We start from the raw sequence: 27,135 nt of genomic DNA on the forward strand, positions 1-27,135 counted from the left end.
ATCAGCCTATAATTACATATTTTAAGGTTATTGACATTGGTTGTTATTCAAATAATATTCTTGTCAGTTAATGACAAAAATCCTTATAAAACAATTTAAATGTTGCTCAAAATGTTGTTGTTTTTTGTTCTGTGGAACTCGATTTAGATTTATCCAGACGTATGTGCTGGTGTAAGTAGACGACACAAGTCATCAATATTGACTTAAATTTTATGTCTGTTGTTCTTCACACAACTTTTTGATTTACTATGTAACACAGGGTGTGGTCACACTTACTGTTGTTTCGATGATTTTTGTGAAATCCAGTTATTTTAATAGTAATCCAAGGTGTGAGGGGGCGGTGTGTTTTCTCAATCGATTAAAATTTCGCTAATGTGACTGCAACTTTAATGCGCTACTTTCATGGTAGCCTGCTGTTTCGGTGTGTGTTTTTTTTTTGTGTGTGTGTGTGTGTGTGAGAGCTTAAAAGACCCTATTTCACTAAATAACTTTTATTATTCTTAAATTTCGTTACACAGAAAAAAAACTTAAGTGATTTGAGTGACATCAGAACAAGTTAATCACAAAAGTCTCTATGTTGGTAAATTTAATTTGCTTGATATGATAATGCACAATAAAATTGACATTATTAGACATTATTTTAAATAATACAGCCATGAGGGTGAGTAAATGACAACGACATTTTCATTGTTTTATTGTCATTTAATTTTAAATATGAATTTACTTTTAAAAAATTAAATTAAACTCTAAAATAAGACACTAAATGTCTGTTCGTTCGTTTTTTTAAAGGACTGATTCATTTAGGAATTACTTAAATGGTTGTCTGAATGGCCATTGAATCATTGGTTGACCCGATTTGATTCGCTCAACACAGTTTCATTTAGAAATTAACACCGCTGTGTGTTCGGAGACGCACAGTTCTGCTTTGGCATTATAGGTCATATTTTTGTTGGCAAAATTAAGAAAAACAGAAAATATTACTACGACATAACACAATTTTAACTTCTTATTTATTGAACTGTTATAAAGTCAATATCACACATGCACTCGTGCTGTTGATTTATATGATATAAATATGAGGCAACTCATACAGGGGCATTTTTGCCCTGGTATGTTGAATTTTACTGGCTTATAACTGCATTCTTTAGGCTTCACTTTTAAAGGTTTCCAGCTAACTGCGGACACAGTTTTATATACTCACCAAAGCCAATCTCGCATTTGGTGAGTTTTAGGAAAGGATTTGCAAGCTTACGAAACTTGCGCTAAAAAAAATCTGGTTTTGAGCAGTGTTGAAAGGATTCTGATAAACTGACAAACACATCTGATTGGCCATTGCTTTCACGCCCTCAAAAAACATGTCTGTGATTGGCTGCAATGCTGCAAACAATTCTGCCGACCACCAAAGTATTTTCAAAGCAGGAAAAGAGAACACAGATTGTATGTAAATGTCACTCTGTAAGTGTTTCGTATGCTCTGCGTATGCTGTTGAGCAGTGAGCTTCTCTTACCTGTTCTTACTGTCTCTTAATGGACGTCTTTAGTGGAGTTTACATGGCCTGAGGTTTAACACACAGTGAGTCAAGTACATGTTTCCACTGGTTGACTTGAAAATGCAAAAAATGTCTTGCCAGTACTGACACAAGTCATAAAGGTTTCCACGCACAACGGCAGAGCCAGAGCTCTGCAACAAAAATAGATTGTAGAGACTGTGCCTTAGGATAATCATTTACCATAGTTTATTTTATTGCAGAAAAAATATTCAGTGTGCACTGACCAAGCATACTTTGATGTAATTGCTTTAAATCTGTTTGAAAGTGTTGCACTCAAGTCAATGTAGGGCCAGTATTGTGTAAAATGTTTAGATTTTTTTTCTATTTAGGCAAATTGATTTGGTTGTTACATGTTGAAGTTGACAGTTTGTCTTGTGTGGGAAGCCACATCACTGCTGTGTAAACTTAACCCTTAAAGGGATCCCATGGTGTTGAGACTTGTGTGAGTTCACCCTAACTCTAAAGGCCCGTTCACACCAAGAACAATAACTATAAAGATAACGATGAAGATATAGGTCTAAAAATTGTTCTCAGTATTAAAGGGATCCCATGGTGTTGAGACTTGTATGGCTTAATATAACATAAATGATGTCTCTTACTGAATTATGTGGTAGAAAACCCATGAAAGATCTACGTTATTTAAAAAATCGATTTTATATTTGGACCATGGGCGGCGCCATTTTGTTTGCGTTCTAGGTTGATGACGTAGAGTGGTTGAACTCCTCAATCAGCTGGCGCTACCCGGAGCTATTTTTACCACAACGCAACTCGAAAATTGTTTCAGAGTTAAACAAAACCAATGAATTGCTTTGTAATTGTACTTGAAACACACTCAAACATACATGTGCACACAAACTCACCTACACAAGTCACAAACAGATCGGCGGGCGGGCACACACACCTGAGAGACTGCGCTGTCTCAATCGAGATGTTGGGCTGCTCAGTCTCCACGGAAATAGGGCATTATTTGAAGGGACGGCCATTTGTAGTGTTGTCCGACACCATAGTGGACATGTTCGAGTGCAGTCATTCAGTCTCACGTTCCACCGCAATAACGAGTGTACAGCCGATTTACACACAACAGCTGTCCGACTTCACGCACTCGTCTTCATTCACTCCTTCAAGTTGTATTAGTGAACAACAGTAGCGAATGTTGTGTCTTAAAAGTGAAAGTTTAAAGATTGAGGTTAATTCACTGAGCTTGTGCTCAAACTTTAATGCACAAACCAATCCATCATCACCAAAACATCCTGCCTCTCTTCCTCACGTTACCCTATCCCATCGTCCTACATATATATTTCCCTCTGCTGGATACATTAGGCATTACAGTTAATCTACTGCATATCAACAGTCTATCTAGGATCAACACAGGGATTGAGGGTTATGTATGCGCGCACGCAGTGCGTGTGTGTGCGCGCGCGCGCGCGCGTGTGTGTGTGTGTGTAATTCGCGCCGATCTGTTGGGGTGTGTGTGTGTTCGCGCCGATCTGTTGGGGTGTGTGTGTGTGTGTGTGTGTTCGCGCCGATCTGTTGGGGTGTGTGTGAGTCTGTGTGAGAGAGAGAGTTTGTGTGCACATGTATGTTTGAGTGCGTGAAGTCGGACAGCTGTTTGTAAATCGGCTGTACACTCGTTATTGCGGTGCAACGTGAGACTGAATGACTGCACTCGAACATGTCCACTATGTCGGACAACACTACAAATGGCCGTCCCTTCAAATAATGCCCTATTTCAGGGTATAGGGGGTCGATTTCGGATTCAGCCCCTGTCGTGGAGACTGAGCAGCCCAACATCTCGATTGAGACAGCGCAGTCTCTCAGGTGTGTGTGCCCGCCCGGGCACATCATCTGTTTGTGACTTGTGTAGGTGAGTTTGTGTGCACATGTATGTTTGAGTGTGTTTCAAGTACAATTACAAAGCACTTCATTGGTTTTGTTTAACTCTGAAACAATTTTCGAGTTGCGTTGTGGTAAAAATAGCTCCGGGTAGCGCCAGCTGATTGAGGAGTGCAACCACTCTACGTCATCAACCTAGAACGCAAACAAAATGGCGCCGCCCATGGTCCAAATATAAAATCGATTTTTTAAATAATGTAGATCTTTCATGGGTTTTCTACTACATATTTCAGTAAGAGACATAATTTATGTTATATTAAGCCATACAAGTCTCAACACCATGGGATCCCTTTAAATGTCACCGTTTCTTAGGACAGAAATAACGACAGACTCAAAGGCAAGGCAAGTTTATTTGTAAAGCACATTTCATACCCAATGGCAATTCAAAGTGCTTTACATAGAAATGAATTAAAATAGGGGTAACATATGCATGAGGAAAAAAGAATACCATGTGTACAAAATAAAAATTAAAAACAAGGATAATTAAAAAAGTTGTAAAGATAATTAAAAAAAATAAAAATAAAAGGGTCAGATACACAATAGTGGTCTGAAATAAAAAATAAAACATCCTTCAGGCTGATTTCCATTTGAAAGTGAGCATGTATGCCCTATTTACTCCAAAGGCTATAGCACTTAAAATAAGGCATGCAGACCATTTCATGTACATCTATACACCGATCAGGCATAACATTATGACCACCTTCCTAATATTGTGTTGGTCCCCCTTTTGCTGCCCAAACAGCCCTGACCCGTCGCAGACCCCTGAAGGTGTGCTGTGGTATCTGGCACCAAGATGCTAGCAGCAGATCCTTTACGTCCTGTAAGTTGTGAGGTAAGGCCTCCGTGGATTGGACTTGTTTGTTCAGCACATCCCACATATGCTCGATTGGATTGAGATCTGGGGAATTTGGAGGCCAAGTCAACACCTCAAACTTGTACTCCACAAACCACTCCTTAAGCATTTTTGCTTTGTGGCAGGAGCATTATCCTGCTAAGAGAGGCCACTGCCAGCTGGGAATACTGTTTCCGTGAAAAGGTGTACATGGTCTGCAACAATGCTGGGGTAGTTGGTATGTGTCAAAGTGACATCCACATGGATGGCAGGACCCAATGTTTCCCAGCAGAACATTGCCCAAAGCATCACACTGCCTCTGTCGGCTTGCCTAATTTCCATTGTGCATCCTGGTGCCATGTGTTCCCCAGGTAAGCAACACGCGCACCCGGCCATCCACGTGATGTAAAAGAAAATGTGATTCATCAGACCAGGCCACCTTCTTCCATTACTCCGTGGTCCAGTTCTGATGCTTTCGTGCCACTGTTGGCACTTTCGGTGGTGGTCAGGGGTCAGCATGGGCACCCTGACTGGTCTGCGGCTATGCAGCCCCATACGCAACAAATTGAGATGGTAAAATGTTAAATTGACAGCATTTATATAACGCTTTCAACAGACCTATGGCCATCCAAAGCGCTTTACATTTTTGCCTCACATTCACCCATTCATACACCGACGGCGATGTCAGCCATGTAAGGCGCGATCAAGATCGTCGGGAGCAGCTGGGGTTAGGTGTCTTGCTCATGGACACCGTGACACTTGGTCAGGTGGAACCGGGGATCTAACCACCAACCTTCCGGGTTTGTAGACAACCTACATGATCCACTGAGCCACTGCCGCCCCTGAGATGCACTGTTGGGGCGAGGTGGAGGAGCGAGTGAGACCGGTGTGTGATTGAGACTGGACAGGTATGCCTCGCATGTGATGCTCAGCCTTCACTCCCCACATGCATCAGTGAGCTTTGGCCACCCATGACCCTGTCTCCGGTTCTCCACTGTTCCTTCCTTGGAGCACTTTTGATCGATACTGACCACTGCAGATCGAGAACACCCCACAAGAGCTGCAGTTTTGGAGATGCTCTGACCCAGTCGTCTAGCCTTCACAATTTGGCTCTTGTCAAACTCTCTCATATCCTTACTCTTGCCCATTTCTCCTGCTTGTAACACATCAACTTCAAGGACAACATGTTCACTTGCTGCCTAATATATCCCACCCACTAACAGGAGCCGTGATGAAGAGATTATCAATGTTATTCACTTCTTGTCATAATGTTATACCTGATTGGTGTGTGATATATATATGACATACATACATACATACATGTATACAGCTCACTCATCGCACAAATTAAATTTGTAATAACAATATTCCTGTTTTTACTGTATTTTTTTAAAATGCAGCCTTGGTGAGCATCAGGGAATTCTTTCAAAAACATAAAACTTACAACCCCAAACTTAAGAGCAGCAATGTACAGTTCTAACAGCCTTAAGGAAAGGCCCTTTTGTGAAGGTGCTCACATCGTGTAGTGCTGTTTTAAGCGTACAAAATGCTATTTACACAATGTGCTGTACCAAATATTTGGGAAGGGTTAAACCCGACTGAACATAATCCAAACCTTTAATGTTACTCTGTCCAGCAAGTGTGAATTTACTTATATTTTTAGTCAGTCATTTGAACAGTAGATTGATTCATTAGTCTTGTGTGTGTGTGTGTGTGTGTGTTTTCAGGTCCCTGAAGAAATGCAGGATAAGGAGTTTGCTGCTATTCTGCAGGATGAGCCTCAACAGCCACTGGCACTGTTGCCTCTCACTGAAGAGGAGCAGGTGAGAGGCGCACACTTGCACATCTGGTATTTTGAGCTTCGGGCTGGTTAGACATGCATCACACACACTGCCCTGTAAACTGTTCTTGTATATATATATATATATATATATATATATATATATATATTAGGGCCGGGACTCGATTAAAAAAATTAATCTAATTAATTAGAGGCTTTGTAATTAATTAATCGAAATTAATCGCATTTTAATCGCATATAAATATTTGACCTGAGAACAATGAGAAGTAATTTTTCACATGGATGTTTAGTATACCATTGAATAATGACTGAAAACATAAGCTTAATCAACAAAATATTGTTTATTTATTTCAGTCCAGCAGACCAGTGCAATGTTTGCCATTAAGTGTAGCAAAAGCATATTTGTGATATCTGAGGCTCGATGTGCTGCGGTGATACGGAAATTCCTTGTTGTATAGCTTGCACACTACCATGCTCTTGTCGACGCTTCCATTCTTTCGTTTTTTTAAAACAAAATTTCCCATCCACGGGGCCAAGCAAAGCAGTCTCATCAGCTTCTTCGTTCATGTTCACGCATGCCCTGCGTCTCAATCAGCTCCCTAGTTCCCTAGTCAGGGCACTGATCAAGACATAAGTCAATGGGCTGACTCCCTGATCAGTGCCCTGACTACTGAACTAGGGAGCGGATTGAGACGCACCCATGGTTTGTTGTTGTAGTTGTCGCGCTAGTTGGTGTTCCAGTATAATCGGTCCGTCGAAACTGATTCATTGAAAAACGTTCCGCGGTGCAAAAATAAATGCGGTTAAATTTTTTCTTTTTTTGCGTAATTAATTAACGCGTTAAAGTTACGTAATGAATTAATCTTAATTAACGCGTTAAAGTCCCGGCCCTAATATATATATATATATGTCTGCCTTTGGCACTACAGTGATTTTTATCTACACCTTTTTATCTGCACTGATTTTGCGGCTTTTGTTCTTGTCCTGGTTTCATTCCTTCTGTATTTTTTCTTTGCAGAGGAACTTCTCCATGTCTGTCAACAGTGTGGCTGTGCTGAGGCTTATGGGTAAAGGGGGCGGAGCTGCCCCAGCTGGTGTGAATCGAGGCAGAGGCAGCGTGCGAGGTGGTCGAGGCAAGTTGATCTATTTATGTGTACGTGTATGTAAATTATTCCTGTATTGGCGGAGATGCTGAAGTTTATGTTGTGTGTTTAGGTCGAGGAAGAGGAGAGGGCGGATTCTACCAAAGAACCGGTGAAGAAGTAGAGGGTGGTTTTGGTCGTAGCGTTCGAGAGATCCATCGCAGTCAGAGCTGGGATGACAGGTATTGTCTTTATTTTATTTAAAAGTTTTTATTTATTTATGTTATTATACATTATTTATTTAGGGTGCGTTCACACTTGTCATGTTTGGTTCGATTAAAACGAACCCTGGTGCGGTTGCTCGTTTAATGCGGTTAATTTGAACATATGTGAACGCTGCCATCCGAACCCTGGTGCGCACCAAACAAGCGGACCGAGACCGCTAAAAAAAGGGGTCTCGGTCTGCTTCCAAACAAACTCTGGTGCGGTTCGATTGATATATGAACGCAACACGGACCAAACACATGTAAACGAATCAAAAACTGGACGTAATGTCACAAGATGCGGCACATAGTCAGCGGATTTGACGACGCAGAAAGATCGGTATATCCAAAATGAATAATGTACGTTAGAGGGCAAACGTAGAGCAACGAGGAAGTGCCTCATCAATATTTGGTCCGACGAGCAGATTTCGAAAATGCTAGAAGAAACGCACAAAAAGCATTCCTGGTTCTTCTCATGAAAGGACCCGTGTTGCCCATTAGTCGGTACAGACGACAAAACTGCCGTCTCTTTTGCATAAGAGACGGCCGTCTGTCTTCTGCATACAACGGAGGAAATCCTGGTGCTGTTTTAACCCTTTAGGCGCCAGAGGTTTTTTCGTAAAACGTTCGATTTTGACATCTTAATTTCAAAAGGCTATATCTTAAAAGTGATAAAAGATAGAAACTTTTTGTAAATTAGAGAAATATTAAGGAGGACCCTAAGTTTATGTAGAGATTACATTTTCCCATCTAATTTGCATATTATGACGTCACGACGTGGGGGTAATCTTGGATTATAGAATTTTCATGAAAAGCCACATGATTAAATGATAAAATACAGCACTTCCTTCCCCCCAAAGTGTCCCTCACCTTCTGTGTGCTATATTGCACAATACTGATTGTTTAGGTAAATAGTAAACAAATGTGTAAATCATTACTAATAAATGGTAAAAACAAACCGAATGCATGTAGCAGTTTGCCTTTTGCTGTAGAGATTTTCCATTTACTACGTACAGTAAGCACTCTGATTCCATATATAGGGCACATATATATTATATATTATGCATAATAGCCGCTCTGCCCCGTGTCACAGCGCGTCTGCTCGCGTCCAGATCTGCCTCGCGCGGCCGCCGAGTGTGCACAGCCAAGGCCTCTGTTTTTGTCATTTTGACTGCCCACCCTGCCTCCACGTTTCCCTCGAACTTGCTTATGAATACTTCGACCTCTTCTAACATACCCAGCGGCGTTAGATAAAGTCTCCACCACAATACTGTCACCGCGATCGCGGAGAGGCGCGCGGTGAGAAGACGCGCGCTTCATGGTGGGCGCGGCAAAAATCTCCCGCGGCCGCCTCATTCCCAACACTAACACACCTGCTAACTTCGCGACGATCACTCGGACCCCGGGAAACATTATTCCCACCACTGACATTGGGCAAAGGACCATCTACATTGGGCAAATGATCCACCGTTTGTGCTTAGTGTAACGTTAGGTTTAGTTTCACTTTCAGAATCACCGTCATCTCATATTTCCCTTCAGAATCAGGGTCCGCGAATAGAAGACCCAACACTTCATTGCGGGTAAGCTTTATTGATGGCATTAGAAAATAATAATAGTAATAATAATCTAATGCAAATACTCGCTGACGTTGACAATGCTCTGATAAAACGGCTCACTCGCACGTCAGCTCCGCTTTGTTTACACTGATTCAATGCGCTCTTGCTCGTATATTTTGTATAGATTAATGATGTTTGTATGAGTCAGGGATGAAGTACGACATGTCTACCATCTAGTGGAGGGGAGGTTGAATGAAATTTGACACCCTATTTGACAAAATCGGCCGTTTTATTGAGTGACGCATCTTGTCGAGTAAACTCGACCGTGGCGCCAAGAGGGTTAAATGTTTTGAACATTTTATGAGCTCTTCATGAGTTCTCAACGGTTAAAAATAATGCCATATGTACACGCATAAAATGATCGCGTTTAATCCAGCACACAGCATTGTTTTGAACATTTTATGAGCTCTTCATGAGTTCTCAGCTGGTAAAAATAATACCATATGTAGCCTATATGCCTTTGGTTCGGTAACTTTAGGTTTGCTGTTAAAAATGCCAGTGTGAACGCTAAGCAGTCGCCTTTTATCTTATTAAACACATTAATTTTGTCATAATTCACTATAACTAAAGTAATTGGTACAGAAAACTGTATTTACTGCAAGCTTCAAGGATCAATAGAGACTCCAAAAGGAAACCAAATAACCAAATATAAGTAGTCCATATATTTCTATTATATAATATATTTGTACACAAATCGCATGTGTGTCGCATGTGTAGTGAGTAGGGATGTCACAATACTTAATGTAATATTGAACAGTTCGGTACAGCATTCACGGTTCAATACGTGCTGGTGAATTTTTTATTTTATTTTTCCCGGTTTTGCATTTAATTAATTATTTCCATTTCCCTCCGTTTGAAATATTCCTCTCAGTTTATTTCGGCTCTTTTTGAGTGTGCCTGTGAGTCTACGTGCTGATTTGAGCAAATATCCAATCATATGCACTAAAGTTAAGGGGTGTTTAGCCGTGTTTTAAAGCCTTGCCGGTAAAACATTTAATGCACGTGAATGAAATGTTTAACCAGTAAGGCACGGACTGTTCAATGATGTTTTCAGGTCTTTTAAGTAAAATAAAGAGAGTATTGCAATAAAAACATTTTCTCCATAACTTTTTCTGTTCCTGTCGCCTAGGAAAAGAATAGCAAAAAAAAAACAAACTAACCGAAATGTGTGGATTAGTGCTTGCTAGAGACGCGAACTGTTTGGAATAGTTCAATCTGATTTGGTGAACTGATTCACTAAAAAGAACCAGTTCAAACGAACGATTCGTTCGCGAACCGGTCATCACTAACATTCACCAGGGATGTGATTTTTCCGGATTAATCCGGAATTCCGGATTTTCCGACCTGAAAATGTGACCTACGTAAATAATGGAGATCTGTAAAAAAAAAAAAAAATGGCGGGGGGGGGGGGGGGGATTGGTGGGTTGACCGTCATCTCACAGCCGTCACCATGGTAACCCGGGTCGAAACCACGATCGCGGGATGGGCAACAAGGACTGTATCGTGACAAGAACATCACCGGATCGGATGATCTGGGTATACTATTGCTTGTGTCTATATATAACCTATAAGTTACTAATTTGACTTTGTTGTCGATTGATTAGATGATCGATTTTGATTGATTTTCCACTATGGCAGGATGTTTAAGCTGCATTTAACATTAACTTGACAGCTAACATTACTTGTATTTGCTAGCACTAGCTATATATGCAAACAGCGCGCTTTTCGGCGCCCCCCGCTTTTTTCACGTCAGTTTGGGTGACAAAGTCATCTGAAGCCATTCCATAGCTTAACCCTTAAATGCATGACTGTTTCGCCAAACATTCTTACATATTGGGGACCCGGTTCTAACGTTATATTTAACATGGATAACGTTAGACCTCTACCTGTCGCGATAATATATACAACTCCTGATGTTAGAGTAACAGCTACAGAAGAATAAAATAAAACATATTTCGTTACCTTTTGGAGCTTGGAAGGGTTCAGTTTGAGCAGATGTTTAATACCATCATCATATTTCCTCGTCAGAGCTCGTTTACCAGTATATTCAGCATCTGCCTCATATTCGCGATCTCACGCATATTCTCAAAACTCATTTTCAACGTCTTCAAAATCAATATTTTGCTCACTGACAGCTTCTTGACCACATCCATCATCAAGAGACAGTGACACTAACATATGATTGTGTTTAGTACTTGCTCTCTGCAGTAAATCACTGAGTCATTTCAAGTTTTGCAGATTATAATTATTATTGTTTCGTTTTCTGTCAGAGGTAACTATGAGTGAAACGTCACTTCATCATTGTGTATCAGACATCGCCACCTTGTGGAATAAATGTGAATTGCACCCCCATTTCGTCATTATAGATTAATTTATCATGCCAGGCGCAAATTCCAAAAGAAACGTGTAGAGGCTCTAAAAAAGCTTTCTACAAAGGCTAAAGAGTCATAGAAAAATTGAGGCCTTCTTTTGCCATGAAAATGTGCATGTTGCACATTTAGCTATTAAAATTGGGTAAAAATGCATCCACCAAATAATTAGTTATTTTTCATACTGTACAAAAAAGTTATTACAATAAAATGTATTTTTTTTGTTCAAATAAGTTGTTATGGGTCCTGCTTTACTGTCCGTATTGATCCGCCACCAGTTTGTTCGGCGCGGCGCGGCGGGGGTGGGGTTGGTCTATATTATAAAATATGGTATATTTTCCTGCTTTTTTGTCCTTAGCCAATCACATGCCTGATTCACACATGACAAATCAAACATTATCCTTCCTGAGTGTGTGTGTGTGGAAACAACGACAATGTGCTGAAATGTACATGAATGCTGCGTGAGATCAGTGATCGAGTGCGCACACGTTCTCTGTGCATCAATATAACAGACTCTCACGCGCTTACTGTACGACACCAAAATTGCGCTCTTCAGAATCAATCGCAGAACATGACAGAGCTTGTGTTTCAAAGCTAAGCAAACACTGGAATGAACAATTCATTAAAACGTGCTGGGAGTCTTTATTCTCTCTGGTGTATCCACCTGGCCTTACATTATCACTGTTTTGGTCTGTTTGGATGAATTAGATAACTGGATCACTGAACACTTTCCCAGAGTCTAATGCTTAAACACACAAACGCAATATCAGGTTAAATGGTTAGAATGGAAATTTCCTCCTACCAGGTTTCAGGTGCAGATGCTCAGCGTGATTGATAAACTTCCGACAAAAACAAATTACGTTAATGTTGCAGCTTCACGTACTTCTGTAATTTATGTGCGTTAATTGCATTAAATTATTTTAACGCGTTAACGACTTTTTATTTAATCACCTGCGTTAACGTCGACAGCCCTAATAACAACCTAATAACAAAAAAATAACAAGATACGAGGCCTACTGAAGCAAATCTAAGCCCATCTTGATAAGCCTCCCTCTTTTATTCTGCAGAAGTGAGCGGCGTTTTGAGAAACCTCTGCGGCGGGACGGTGTGCGGCTGGGTTTTGAGGAAGGAGGTCCAGTTGGCAGAAAGGAGTTCATGCGCTCTGATAGTGACAACTGGCGCACACTGAGAGAGGAACAGGAGGAGGAGGAAGCAGCGGGAGAGGCTGGTGGCAGCTGGAGACTCACTGTCGCGCGAAGAGAAGGTAACAAACAACACACAACACATCACACATTTATACTTGCCATTAAAAAAAAGAAAAGTTCACCGTACCATCTTTGGAAAACACCATATTGGTCGATCACTAGTTAAAAGTAGGGTTGTGTCTCAATTAGCTCCCTAGGTCGTGAATCAGTATATCGTGCACATAATTTCGGGGACTGGTAAGGACCCTGGCTCACGACACATAGGGACACTTATAGTGACATTACAACGTCTTCATTGTACGTCGTCAACACTGGTATTTCTGAAAAACAGCAGAACTGATATTTTTTCTGACATTCGTATTTCTTATGTTATTTAAAGTACATTATAAGAAAAACTTTGATTGTTATATAGACCTGCCACTTTGTAGCTGTAAATAAATTATAGATGTCTAGCAATGTGTTTATACTGAAATATAATATAATTAAATAACATTTGTTTTTCTCCAAAACATCTGTTTTGCGCTTCAGTACTTCTGTTAAGGGAATGAACGTAGTGAGCATCGGTGCTCCCTGGTTTTCACAGTGCATTGTAGGACTTTTTAGGGAGCGAACGTTTCAGTGCACTGGAAGGATTTTGTGATCGAGACCGCTCTTAAAATGGCCGACTCCCTTATCAGTGCCCTGACTACTGAACTAGGGGGCTGATTGAGACGCACCCTAAATGTAAACAACAGTCTTTCTTGGCTGAGCACTTGTTAGTGGATCACCTGAGATGTGTAAACGGCGTTTGTGTTATGTTAAACATACACTACTTTGTATGGGGTCAGTTTTTAAAGAAATTTTTATCAAGCAAGGATGCATTCAAATAATCAAAAGTGACAGAAAAGGAAAGCATTTTTTTAATTGTAATAATGTCACACTAGGTTTTTCAACTCCTAAAGCGATATATTGCAATATTGAAAGAAATCAAATTCATTGTTATTTATTTTAATCACCATTGCATTCAAAGGGAACTATTATATTATTTTCTACCTGATAATGATAAACAAAACTGATCAGATAATTTTAAGACCACATCATGTGATTTTATTATAGGGTAGACTAAATTACTAACCGTTTTTAGCTTAGCACAGCATAAAAGTACAACAATTTATGAGAATAACAGTGTATGTTTACTACAAACTTAATGCAGATTGAGACTTCTTTCAAAAAATGTAAAAAAAAAAATGTACAGACCCCCCAACTTGTATACACTTGTGCTTCTCCTTCCTAGATGGTGGTCCTCGCTCGGCTGGTTGGCGGGAACACAACGGTCCAGGTGAACTTCGCCGCAGGAAGTTTGACTTCGACTTCCGGGATGGAGGGAATGAGGGAGGCAGAAGGAGAGCAGGAAGCGATGGAGCAGAGGATGAGAGAGACGGTCTGCCCGAATGGTGCACTGATGAGGAAGATGGAGAAATGGGAACCTTCGATTCTTCTGGAGCGTTTATGTCTATTAAGGTGAGACCATAAGATCTAGTCTCTAATGACTTTGGATCTATGGTTTTCTTTTCTTTAAATTTCTTTAAATGCTCTGCTGTTGTCCTAGAAGGGCCCGAAAGACCCCATTCCAGAAGAGGAGTTTGAGTTCCAGGGGTTGGAGGATGAGGAAGAGGACGGTGCTAATCAAGAGATGAACAACGGCACTGGTGCTGTAAAAAGTGAGAAAGGTGGGAACAGAAATGGGCACAGTTCTTGAAATAATTAATACGATTGCATTGTGTGATGAACAGACTGAATTTTGACTGATTTGATCACCAAAATACAATTTTAACATCTCTGGAGTTGTCTGAGGTTATTGTAAACTATTTATTTACCATTTAATTAATTCATGATTTTACATTTTCATGGATATCTAACTTGTTTTCCACAGATGTCATTGTCTCGGCTCCAGCGTCTGAAACTGAAGTGAAACCAGTTTCTCCTTCCCCTCCTCCTTCTCTCCCTCCATCTCTCCCTGCCCCTGTCCCTGAGGCTGTGCCCTCTGCTGCCCCCTCTGGCCTGGAGGAGACTCAGCCTGTCCCCTCCATTCCCAACAAATTACCAAGAGAAGGTAAAGATTACGATTTTATTGCTATTTTTTTTTTTTTTTTTTACTACTGATTTTCCTACAGTTGTATGAATGGGTGACACTTAACTTGTGTTGACTTTTTTTTGTAGTGTTATCAGAGGCCATGTTAGATTTGAGCCCCAGTGCCTCCTCCAGTCTGCCTTCATCGCCTCCCTCATCGTCCTCTGCTGCTACTGACCTCCCACCACCGGGGGGTGATATTGAGGATGATGAGGGCATGAAGCACCTGCAACAGGTACCATCACTTTTCATTGTTAAATGTGCTCAAATCTGGCAACCCTCATGGAGGGGATGGGAGAAACCATATTCCAAACAACTCTACAATATTTCGATTTTCATCTGCTAGGTGTCAATATTACAATACTGCACCTTTAACCATTTCACAAATGAGAGGGTTAGCAAACGACCATGCCAATCACAACATGGTCGTTTGCACACAGGGGTCTTAAATGTACAATAGTTAAACGATCTGTTTAATTCTTAGTCAGAAAGAAAATGGTCATGTAAAACTAAATTAATTAGGGATGCATGATACATCGGCCACCATATTGCTATCGGCTGAAATATGTTTGTTTTTAAAGGGTTAGTTCACCCAAAAATGAAAATCACGCATCGTGTGTCGAACTGCTGAAATCACGTGACAGTGGTGATCCTAATCATGAATCAATTCAATGAATCACTGTGTGAATCTTTGTTTTGAAATCGGCCCATCACTATATAATGTGTTATTTCGTTTTTTGCGCACAAAAACTATTCACGTCGCTTCAATATGTCATACTACAACTACAATCGTAATATGATTGTAGAGCCACTGTAGTGAGATGGGCTTTGTAACGACGTCTTTAGTGCCTTTATGGGTCTTGAGAGGGGAAATTACATTGGTGTCAATGAAGGCCTTTGTGAGCCATCGGATTTCAACAAAAATGTCTTAATTTGTGTTCAGAAGATGAACGGAGATAGTACGGGTGTCGAACGCAATAAGGGTGAGGAATTAATAATAGAATTTCCATTTTTGGGTGAACTAACCCCTTTGATGTGATTATCGGCCCAACAAGAAAATATGGGCGATATATTAAAGCAGATAAATAATGGATTATTTCGTTTTAATATTTCCTTCAGCTGAGACACTTCAGATGTGCACTGTTCGCCATGATCGTTTTGAATTGCTTGAAATATGATTGTAATCATTTAACCCTTGTGTAGTGTTCATATTGTTACTCAGCCAGTGTTCGTGGGTCTGGTGGACCCGCTGCATTTTGGGGTTTTTAATTCAACAAAATCAAAAATGTTATGTTAAAATACTCGACAGATGTTTACTTCATCCCAATTACAAGCAATATAAACAGCATATATGGTTAATATTTTCTCTTTACCTTTGTTAGATCACGTTTAAGAATTGCAACCTCGTGTGGGAACGGCAGGGGTAGAAACAAAACTCACTCTTGTAGCTACTCTTTCACACTTACAATCTCTCTCTCTCTCACACACACACACACACACACACACACACACACACACACACACACACACACACACCCATAACATAGCACGCACCCCCCCCCCCCCCCCCCCCCACACACACACACACACACCTCACCCCACACATACGCACAAATGGATATGTGGTGTATGGTTCCTCTCCATAGGCATACTGGTTTTTCTAATGTACAAACTGTATAATCTATCCCCATACACTAACCCTAACCCTACCCCTAAACCTACCCATCACAGAAAACTTTTGGCATTTTTTTAATTTCAAAAAACACCATTTAGTATGTTTTAGTATGAGGACACAGATATCGTCATAAACCATGTTTACGTTGTAATATCCATGTCATTATACACATTTGTGTCCTCATAAACCATATGCATGAACACACACAATAACAGCAGGCTCTGACAGGAGGAGGATAGAGTAAAGGTAAACAGGACCTACAATTCCCACACTTTAATTAGCCCCGGGTCCAGTGGACCCAAACATCCTGTGTGTAATATAAATGTGTTCTGATATATATTCCTCACAGAAAATGAGCCAAGGCCAATGAGTCTCAGTTTGAAAAAATAATTAATCATGTCATTTTTATTTCGATAAAAAAGGAAAATGGGTCCAACAGACCCGAACACCATACAAGGGTTAAAAAAGGAAAATACAGTTAAGTGCAACGTGCAGCGCAAGTCCGTCATATAGGCAACATAAAATTATAATGAGAAAATCATTATAATTGTGTGCTTGGGACATGGCTTTTAATGGTGACACTTTTGTTTTTGTAATCAGGCTCTCGAAAATGTAAATAAAAAATTTGGATTTAGATTTATCAGCCAATATGTCGTTATCAGCTTTCATAAACCAAGCTGGTTTATGAAAACCAAATATAAAGAATTATCAGTATCGACCAAAATGTTCATATCGGTGCATCCCTAAAATGAATATAGGAACCTGGATTAACACCATAAATAAATGTTTGGAGCAACAAATGTGAAAAATGAGTATGTCCCCTCTTTAGATAAATGACATTGTTTATAGCACACTTAAATGTTTTCTATCTTTTTTTTTTTTGTGTGTGTGTGAAAACAAATACATTTTTGATGGTGATTTATGTGTGTAGGAGGCAGAGAAGATGGTGGCAGCGCTCCAGGACACATCTCTAGAGGAAGAGTGCTTCACCCAGACTCTTCAGGAGAGCAGAAACACAGCCTCTGCTCTTCCTCTCTCCCATGACTCTGCCATGAAATGGTTTTACAAAGACCCGCAAGGAGAGATTCAGGGTACACACGCATTCTCTCACAGGAGGTCAGCTCATGCATATGGAGCAGTACTTTGATTATAGTCTGTTAATACGGTCTCTTTTGTCTGTTCTGTCTCCCTCAGGTCCGTTCAGTACAGTGGAAATGTGTGAATGGTTTCAGGCGGGGTATTTCGCCATGAACCTGCTTGTTAAACGTGGTTGTGATGAGGGATTTCAGCCACTGGGGGAAGTCATTAAGATGTGGGGGCGTGTGCCTTTTGCCCCTGGCCCCTCCCCTCCGCCCCTCCTGGTGAGGAATCAAGCCCATCTTCGCCCTCAACCACCCCGGGGGGCAATCGTGAGTCTCTGGGTGGAAGGGTGAATGTTGGGGAAATATGTTCCGTGGGCTTATTTGCATTCTGCTTCATTAGTTTTTATTTTAGGTCAAGCGGTGATGAGCTTGTTTTGTAAATGTGTGTTTGTGTTAACATTTAATTTCCTTAAAGGAACACTCCACTGTTTTTAGAAATAGGGCTTATTCATCTTCTTTCCTACATTTAGATATGTGGGCAAATGCATTTTTGTCTCAGTGCATGCATTATTTTAGTTTGGCAGGGTCGCCGCTAGCTTAGCTTAGCATAATGAATGGAATCCTATGTTGCCAGATAGCATGTCCCGAGTAAAAGTGATCTAAAAAATCCCCCATAAAACAACCTAATTACTTCTTGTGGCCTGCGTATTCACAACGGGTAAAAATAGCGATGCAGATTAAGATTAGGCGATTTCCTAGGCAGATATTCTATATTATGTGGAAGCACAGGCTGCTCTTAGGCGCAGAGATACCACACAACACAATTCGATCGCTCAACAGTCAGATGATGTGAGGTTTAGAGCCATGATATCTCTGCGTCCATGTAGCAGTGCTCGTCTAGTCTTAATCTGCATCGCTATTTGTACTCGTTGTGAATACCGGGGCCACAAGAAGCAATTAGGTGGGGTGAGGGTTTTTTGGATCACTTTTACTCGGGACATGCTATCTGGCAACATAGGATTCCATTCATTATGCTAAGCTAAGCTAGCGGCGACCCTGCCAAACTAAAGCATGAAGTGAATGCACTGAGACACAAATGCATTTGCCCACATATCTAAATGTAGGAAAGAAGTTGAATAAGCCCCATTTCTAAAAACAGTGGAGTGTTCCTTTAAGCATGCAGATTCCCTGTGTGTGAAAATGTGTTCATGCATGTCTCTTAGAGCCTCTTTCATGAGTAATGCATGTATCTGCTCTCTCTGCCATGGGTTAATGTGTGTTATTGATCTTTGTGTGTGTTTCAGGGTAACATGGACCAGGAGCGGCTGAAGAAGCAGCAGGAATTAGCCGCTGCCACGGCTCTTTACCAGCAGCAACAGCAGCTGTTTCAGCTCATCAACAGGCGAGTGATTGAGTGTTTGTGTGTTTTTACAGTGTAACTGAGTACATTGCATATATTAATACTACCTTTATTCCATTTAGGTGTGGAGAGCAGGGTATGATGCCTTCGTTAAACAGGTCGATGTCAGTGCCAGATACAGGGTCCATGTGGGACATGCATACCTCAGCCTCACAGCCATCAGGTACACACACACACACATACACACGTTTGTTTTTGTGAAATGTGGGGACATTCCATAGGCGTAATGGTTTTTATACCTTACAAACCATATTTTCTATCCCTCTACTCTGCCCCTGCCCCTAAACCCACACACACAAAACACACACACACAGCACATCACAGGAAACATTCTGCATTTTTACTTTCTCAACAAAAAAAAAAACTTGTCCTGTATGATTTATAAGCATTTTGAAAAGTGGGGACATGTGTAATGTCCTCATATTTTACCCTCTCTTTGTAATACCTGTGTCATACCCATGTCATTATACATATTTGTGTGCTCATATTTCACAAAAACTTGCCCACACACACACACACACACACACACACACACACACCCCTTTACATCTTCCTGTCACACACACGCCTGCTGCTGCTGTCTCTGGTGGTTTCAAAAACAACTGCACGCGCGCACACACACACACACACACACACACACACACACACACACAGTGCCCCTATTATGCTTAAGGCTTCTATTGTAGGTTGAAATGCATCCCAGGTCAAAAAAACGTACATTTTCTCATAATATACATATTACCTAATTTCTCAAAGATTCTGAAAGCGGTTTGTTCGAAGATTCAGTCTCTCCAAACTACTCCTTTCCAAGCGTCTACTCTGCTCTGATTGGTCAAGCAGCCCAGTCTGTTGTGATTGGTTTACCAGTTACAGCATGTGTTGGAAACCAAAAGCTCATTACCATATCTCTGAATTTCTGCTCTGATCTTCCTCAGTGGAAGTACACAGTGACTGCTGAAAAGTATGTTCTGTATAGCATGAATGTAATCCGGATGTACTACATTGACCTTGTTGTCATTATTATGTGACCTGCCAGCATCACTTGCGTTGCTTCACTGCCATTCACTAATCCTCTCCCACAGCCTCATGGGATAGTAATGTATCCATCATATGCACAGTTCAGAATCTCACCGTTATTAGTAGGTCATTCAGGTACTTTTTGCCTACTCTTTTATGAGTACTGTGAAATCGGACACACTCATTTTGTCTCATACTGTTTTTCGCCCACTATAAACTAGAATGTGTTTTTGGATGCTGCCAGTGATCCAGCGTGAGTCCTCGTCCTTTTAAAGTGCCGCCAGGTGGATTCTTTGACAACAACGTTTTTTCGACAACACAAACCAAACTTTTCCAGTGTCAGCTACAATTACAGTGTTTGAGGGTCAAAGTAGACATTGTTCACAGGCAGCCAATGAAGATCATAGACTGGCATTATGCAAATGTTACCTTGTTACGTAGGTTTATAACAGAAAGTGAAAGAGGAATTACTGATGACTCGTTTCAGCAGTTAAGAATCGATTCTTTCTATAAGGAGACTAACTTTATTAGTTGTGCACTTTTTTGTCACAAACACAATGCATGAAAGGTAACAAAAAGCATAATAGGGGCACTTTAAGAATCACCCTTTGTTTTTTTCCCTCTCACACTCTCATCTGACATTCTTTCGCCCTCTCTCTCTTTTCCCTGAGCAGGCGGTGAGGCCAGTCTATGGGACTTAATGAATTCTTCAACTCAGGGTCCAATTCTAGAACAGCTTCAGAAGGTGAGAGACACTGATGACCTCTGCTGGTGATCTGAGGAAATGCACTAAACTCGAAACTCTCCTGTTCTCATTGCTCTGCGTTGTTGTGTTTCAGCTACATGAGAGAAGAGAAGCTGAACTCAGGGCCAAGCGTGAGGAAGAGGAAAGGAAACGGAGGGATGAAAAAAGGCGAGAAGAGCAGAAAAGGAGAGAGGAGGAGGAGCTTTACAGGCGCAAGCAGGTGTGATACTCGTGTTTAAAAAAAACATACATTACCGTTCAAACGTTTGGGATGACGTCATTTTATGTACCAAGGATGCGTTAAAAACATTTGCCATATAGTATATATGTATTTAAATGCTATTTTGTGTGTATAATCTTTGTACTAATCAAATAATTCTTTTTTTAAAATTATGATTTTCACAAAAAAAACATTGATGATAATTATAAATGTTTCTTGAGAATCAAATCTGCACATTAGAGTGATTTCTAAAGGATCATGTGACACTGAAGACTAGAGTAATGATCACAGGAATAAATTAAATGATTTAATATATTTAAAGACAATTATTATTTTTTTAATTGTAATAACATTACAATTACAGTTACAATCACAGTATTGCTGATTTCACTGTCCTTTTAATCAAATAAATGTAGCCGTGGTGAGATTGAGACTTCTTTCGAAAACATAAAAAAACAACAACAAAACTTTTGAACAGTAGTGTAAATTAAATTTAGTTTTGGTACTATTTATTTGTTTATTTTCCTCTCTTTCTTCATATCACCGTTTCTGTTTTTCCCAGCAACAGGATTTGCTGATGAAGTTGCTCCAGCAGGCTCCGCGTCAGGGTTCCTCGGGCTCCGGGTCGAGCTGGAGCGGAGGAGCCATCCCTGGGCTGGGAAAGCAGACCAAGGCCCACAACCTCCTGGACATCCAGCCGGAGGCTGAAAGAATGCACAAACAGCAGCACAGAGTCCAGCAACAGCAGAGGGTAAGACACTCGCAAACAAACATCACAGGTGTGCAGTCCTGAAAATCAAAATACATAAATTATGAATGTCTCGCTTTGCAGTGGAGTGACGCCTCTTCGTTGTGGGGAGCAGCCGGTTCTATGGATGGAAAGGTGGGGGGTGGCGGCAGCCCTTCTGGAGGAGGGATGGGCGTCTGGGATGAGGCCTTGAAGAACCAGAGCACTCTTCGAAACAATATGGGGCTGAAGAACAGCCGCAGCAGTCCCTCACTGAGGTAAAAGCAAACAAACTACATGATGACACATGTTGAATGACCTTTTTAATGGCCTAATATATAGTGCAACTTTCATAGATGCAATTAACAAACAGTTTAGTAGTCGAAAATGAGACGTACACAATCTTGCTATATTGTAAACAAAATCTAAGCATAATGTATGTAGATATTTGAAAGCAGAAAATGTGATTCTTCCATTCTTCCAAATTTAGGAAATAACCACTTCTGTTAATCAACAACAATAATTCCAAGATGGCCAAATATCAACCAATTCATCAGTGTGGATAATATTTTAGGAAATTAAGATTGTTTTTCAGGCCTGGAAGAGGTTATGAAATCTTAAAATTCACAATAATCCTAATTGAATATTAGTGGTGCACTAAACTTGAAATTTGTGGCTGATAAAGATCGGTGCATAATTAGCTAAATGTTGCTGTTGTTTAGAACCGGTGTAGATTAAAATCCTCCTATTATGCTATAAAGTCTCCTGCAATATATATACACTATGAGAGTCTACTCTGCTCTGTTTAGTCAGAGGCCAGTCTGTTGTGATTGGTATACTGCTTACAGCATGTGTTAAAAATGGCCTGAATTTCAGCTCCGGTTCTTCCTCAGAGCTTGATAGACATAATTATGCGAACGGTAACAATGGTGTTGGTTTTACCGTATCAATTTCAGAGTCCTCAATCTTTCGAAGTATGCCATATATCGTTCACAATAATAATGCTGCCTTCACGTGATATTGGAATTATCGTAAATACGAGTTTTTTGGGGTTAAAATTGCACATGAACGCCCTCTGATGGCGTGTTTACCACTGGGAAGTTCGGAAATAATTTTGAGACCTGAGTTCCCGAGATGGGCGTGGCATAACCGTTAAAAATGGCAGATGGGAGACGAATTTCTGCTGTGGCAGGTGTTTTATTAGTTTTTTTGTGCAACAGTTTCATCGTCTTGTCGTTAAAGTAGTACATATTTACATAAATTAATAATCATTTGAAGAATATTGTGTATTTTAAACGCATCAAAAATCGCATGTAGTTGACCATCATTCCAGAATAGTGAGCAAGCTGACTATCTCAATAGTGTGGTAAAAGTAGCTCTTCAATAGGATCATGTATGGCTGAAAACTATTGCCATTTTAGTCTTTAAGCAGCCTTATCTTGTCTACATTATGCCTGTGAATGTGATTATAAACAATATGCTTTCGTGTTGTGCTGCTATGTTTGCCAGTGATTTTCAGGGACCGGGAAATGACTGAAATGGTTATAGTGATAAAATAACATTTTCCAAAGATGCACAAAAGTATGAACCTGGTGTCCTCCATTCTTTCCGACAGCAAAGCACCTGAACACAACAAGCTCGTAATCACGACTTCTGAAGTGGGAAGTAGGAAACTTACGATAGCACGTGAAGGCAGCATAAAATTGGTTTAAATTTTTTCATGTTAAAGGGATAATTCACTTTAAAATTCTGCCATCCTTTACTCACCCTCAAGTTGTTTCAAACCTGTATGAATGTCTTTCTTCAACTGACCACAAGGGAAGATATTTTGAAGAATGTCAGTAACCAAACGGTTAACTGGAGCCATTGACTTCCATAGTATTTTTTTTTCCTACTATGGAAGTCAATGGCTCCAGTTAACTGTTTGGTTACTGACATTCTTCAAAATATCTCCCCTTGTGTTCAGCTGAAGAAAGACATTCATACAGGTTTGAAACAACTTGAGGGTGAGTGAAGGATGGCAGAATTTTCATTTTAAAGTGAACTATCCATTTAAAAAAGTGTCATATCGAAATATCAATGATGTAGTGGCATGATGCCGCATTTACGTTCCCTAGCGCGCACAACACCTGTCTGAGAGTAAGAGCAGCATGTCAGCCTCCGATGACGATTTAGTACCTATAAAAGGGGGAGCTTCTTGATTACAAGAGGTCAGCCGTCTTGACAACTGACAAAACATTGACAACTTAAAGCTGTAATTGATGTTTGCAGCGCAATATTTGACCGTAAGGGTATCATTTATGGTTATTTTCGTCAGTTACGGCACATTCCAGCAAATAAGAATTGAGTAGTCAGACAGACCATGGCATATAACATTTTAGTTTAACAATAACTAAAGTAATTTGTTATATTGTAACTTAAGATTTCCTGTGAAAATGGTAATAACTTGTACCAAGGCTACTTTGCTTTCATTTGACTCGTGCTGTGTGTGTCCTTAAAGCTGCTGCTGCCGCCGCCTTATGACAATAGATTTACATTTCAAACTAAATATTCTCTCATCACTGACAGTAGCTCATTGGAAAAGGATGGACAATGCCCTTCAGTTTGTTTGCACTAATAAATCCTGCTGCCTTCCAGCTGCATTCACCAATAAAACTTTGTTCCAAAAAAATTTTTCTTTGTTATAAATATTATCACAAAATATTTTTGAAATATCGTGATATAATTTTGAGGCAATATCGCCCACCCCATAGTGTGTTGTTCAGTTAAAGTACATTTTATTTGGAGTTATTTATATGTATTTTTTAATTTACTTGGTAATTGAAAAAAAGATCATGGAAACTCAGTAAAATGTACATTTTATGTATGTTATAGAAAATGCAAAGCAATCCGGGAATCAAACCCATGACCTTGACATTGTTAGCACTATGCTTGAGCAATCCAGTGTGTTTTCTGGCTAAAGCGTTTGTATATGTGTGTGTGTGTGCAGTGAGCAGTACATGATGAGGGGCCGTAAACGCACTGAGGAGGAGGATCGGCTGTTGAAACTCCTGCAGGGGATGAAGTCTCAGGACGGCTTCACCACCTGGTGTGAACAGATGCTGCATGCACTCAACACCTCCGCCAATAACTCCTCCTCTTCCCAGGATGGTAAGACGTCTCTCTTTCAGGATTTGCACACACCAGCCTTTCTCTCAATTGGGTTGCTTTATATTTAAAAAAGAATAATCTGAAATACAAGTTCTCTTTCGACAACATCTGCAGAGGCTGTTGATTATTCTGAAAAAAATCATTTAGACTCATCCATCTGTGAAAGTCTGTCAAAACAAAAAGAATACATGTTTACAGTAACACACACTTATTAGCTTAGCAGGCCAGAGAGTTCATAAGCAGGAAAATGAGTGTGTGTTTGTTAACAGTGCCGACCATTGTGGCGTACCTGAAGGAGGTGGAGTCTCCGTATGAGGTGTTGAACTTTATTTGCTCCTATCTGGGCGATACTGTCGAAGCCAAAGAGTTTGCCAGACAGTTTCTGGAGCGCCGTGCCAAACAGAAAGCTAACCACCAGAGACAGCAGCAGCAGGTGTGTGTGTGTGTGTGTGTGTGTGTGAGACAGGAAGATGTGAAGGTCTTTGTGTGTGGTGTTTGCCTAATTCTTGGTCTTCTCTTATAGCTCTCCAAAGAGATGGCTGGACTTAGCATGAACAACTTTCCTCTGCAGGTATGAGTACAACTGGATTGACGGATTTATATTTCCATGATGGGCAGAACAAAGTCACGTTTGTCATTTATCAGATTCTTAATTCCGGTGTTTGCCTCTCATTCTTGCACTCTTTTTGTCGGTCAGGATACTGTACGAGGAATGAACCCAAGTGCTCTGCAGTCTATGTTCCAGGCAGTGCATTCTGGGAAGGGGAGTGGGGTCTATGATCAGGCAGCAAAGCTGAAGAAGAAACAACCCATGATGCTGCACTCTGACCCAAGCATCTTAGGTACCCTTCCCTATTTATTTCTGACCAGTGATGGGAATAACGGCATTATAGATGAACGGCGTTACTGACAGCGTTAATTTTTTCAGTAACAAGTGATCAAACTAATTAATGTTTCCCCTGTTACAACGCCGTTACCGTTACTGAGAATAAACTGCAGCATCACGATAATTAAGCTCACTGAAGCAGTTTTCATCCGAGCTGGTGGGCGCTCTGTCAGCGGACCTGCAGTGTGAAAGAGAGAGAGAGAGAAACTGGGCGGCAGACAGGCTGAGAGTGCAGTCAAGGGCAGAGAGAGAGAGAGAGAGAGCGAGCGAGCATTAGGACGGTGGGTGTTGTACACATAACTGATTATGATAGGTGGGTGGGAGACAACCACAACTGATGATGATTCATGATTGGCTTAGGTAGACAGACACAAACACGCACTCGCTGTCGCACACACCAACGACCAGGAGTCAGAGCGATAAAATGTCCAATGACTTCAAAGATAGCTTTCGCAAACTGGAAGTATGCACTACTTTTCCCTCGTTGAGGTGAAAGGTAAGAATGTGTATGTAACGTGCAACTTATGCCCAGAAGAGTCTCCACGTCGGTGGCAAGTAATTCTAATCTAATAGAGCACTTCACATCGTTATATGCCACCAAAAACTAGTGGCTTAGAACGCAAAGGATAATGTGAGCTCAGCTACCAAAGGAGGAGACAGAGCCACGACATTAAAGAAATATTTGTTGGCCAGTTAGGGTCTGTGCAATAAATATTACAGTTCTAAACAATCGATTTTGTTTTATTGTTCCACTATAGTACTGGTAATATTTACAATAGTGTCTTGAATTTGATAGGTGTCTCTTACATTGTCCCACAGCAACATTAAAATAGTATAGATTACTGTACAATGTTTTATAATACTAATTTATTCTATTTAGTGTCCATTTCATTCATTTAATATTGGGGGCATCCGAGTTATTTGACATATTTGAACATTTAAAAAAAAAGTGTAACACAGTAGTAACTTTTCTTGGTTATTAGTTACTTTTATAGTGATGTAACTCAGTTACTAATTAAGTTACTATTTGTGAGGAGTAACTAGTAACTATAATTACTTTTTTTAAGTAACTTGACCACTCCTATGAGCTGGTTATGTTTAGTGAGTCGAAACCACATATAGCACAACTAGTGTAGTCCAATTGATTCCCAAACAAATTCATCATAAAAGCTGGTTCTTTTTATTGAATCAAAGACATACATCTGATATCTTAATGTGCTATGTTGAACTTGGTATAACCAAAAAGAAAATTCTGTCATTAATTGCTCACCCTTTTTTCACCATCTTTTTGAGGTAATCTGACACTTTGACACTTCAATAAGAGAGATCATAAAACTAATCCATATGAATTGAGCGGTTTAGTCACTGAAGAGTCTGTAGGTTTATATGATGAACAGATTTAACAAACGTGATGCGTAACATGAGAATGAACCTCATTGGTTTTCTAGTGAACATGCTTGAGCTTCCGATTACTACAACTGATGTGTGAGTTG

The 27,135-nt window shown here is 40.4% G+C and overlaps 1 protein-coding gene across 1 annotated transcript in view; it reads left to right on the forward strand.

The window, feature by feature from the left end:
* The window catches only part of gigyf1a (GRB10 interacting GYF protein 1a), a 45,785-nt gene that overhangs the window by 17,301 nt on the left and 1,349 nt on the right, over positions 1–27,135 (forward strand). The window contains exons 5-24 of the mRNA XM_067446501.1: positions 6,002–6,097; positions 7,094–7,208; positions 7,291–7,399; positions 12,473–12,669; positions 13,884–14,110; positions 14,199–14,319; positions 14,523–14,702; positions 14,810–14,955; positions 17,327–17,486; positions 17,590–17,804; positions 18,782–18,879; positions 18,960–19,060; positions 20,589–20,659; positions 20,754–20,879; positions 21,442–21,630; positions 21,712–21,884; positions 24,596–24,756; positions 25,026–25,189; positions 25,280–25,327; positions 25,454–25,598. Coding sequence (XP_067302602.1) covers positions 6,002–6,097; positions 7,094–7,208; positions 7,291–7,399; positions 12,473–12,669; positions 13,884–14,110; positions 14,199–14,319; positions 14,523–14,702; positions 14,810–14,955; positions 17,327–17,486; positions 17,590–17,804; positions 18,782–18,879; positions 18,960–19,060; positions 20,589–20,659; positions 20,754–20,879; positions 21,442–21,630; positions 21,712–21,884; positions 24,596–24,756; positions 25,026–25,189; positions 25,280–25,327; positions 25,454–25,598 — 2,842 coding nt within the window. The remainder of the gene's footprint in view (positions 1–6,001; positions 6,098–7,093; positions 7,209–7,290; positions 7,400–12,472; positions 12,670–13,883; positions 14,111–14,198; positions 14,320–14,522; positions 14,703–14,809; positions 14,956–17,326; positions 17,487–17,589; positions 17,805–18,781; positions 18,880–18,959; positions 19,061–20,588; positions 20,660–20,753; positions 20,880–21,441; positions 21,631–21,711; positions 21,885–24,595; positions 24,757–25,025; positions 25,190–25,279; positions 25,328–25,453; positions 25,599–27,135) is intronic.

The sequence above is a fragment of the Pseudorasbora parva genome, chromosome 1 (genome assembly GCF_024679245.1).
Source record: "Pseudorasbora parva isolate DD20220531a chromosome 1, ASM2467924v1, whole genome shotgun sequence".
Lineage (NCBI taxonomy): Eukaryota > Metazoa > Chordata > Actinopteri > Cypriniformes > Gobionidae > Pseudorasbora > Pseudorasbora parva.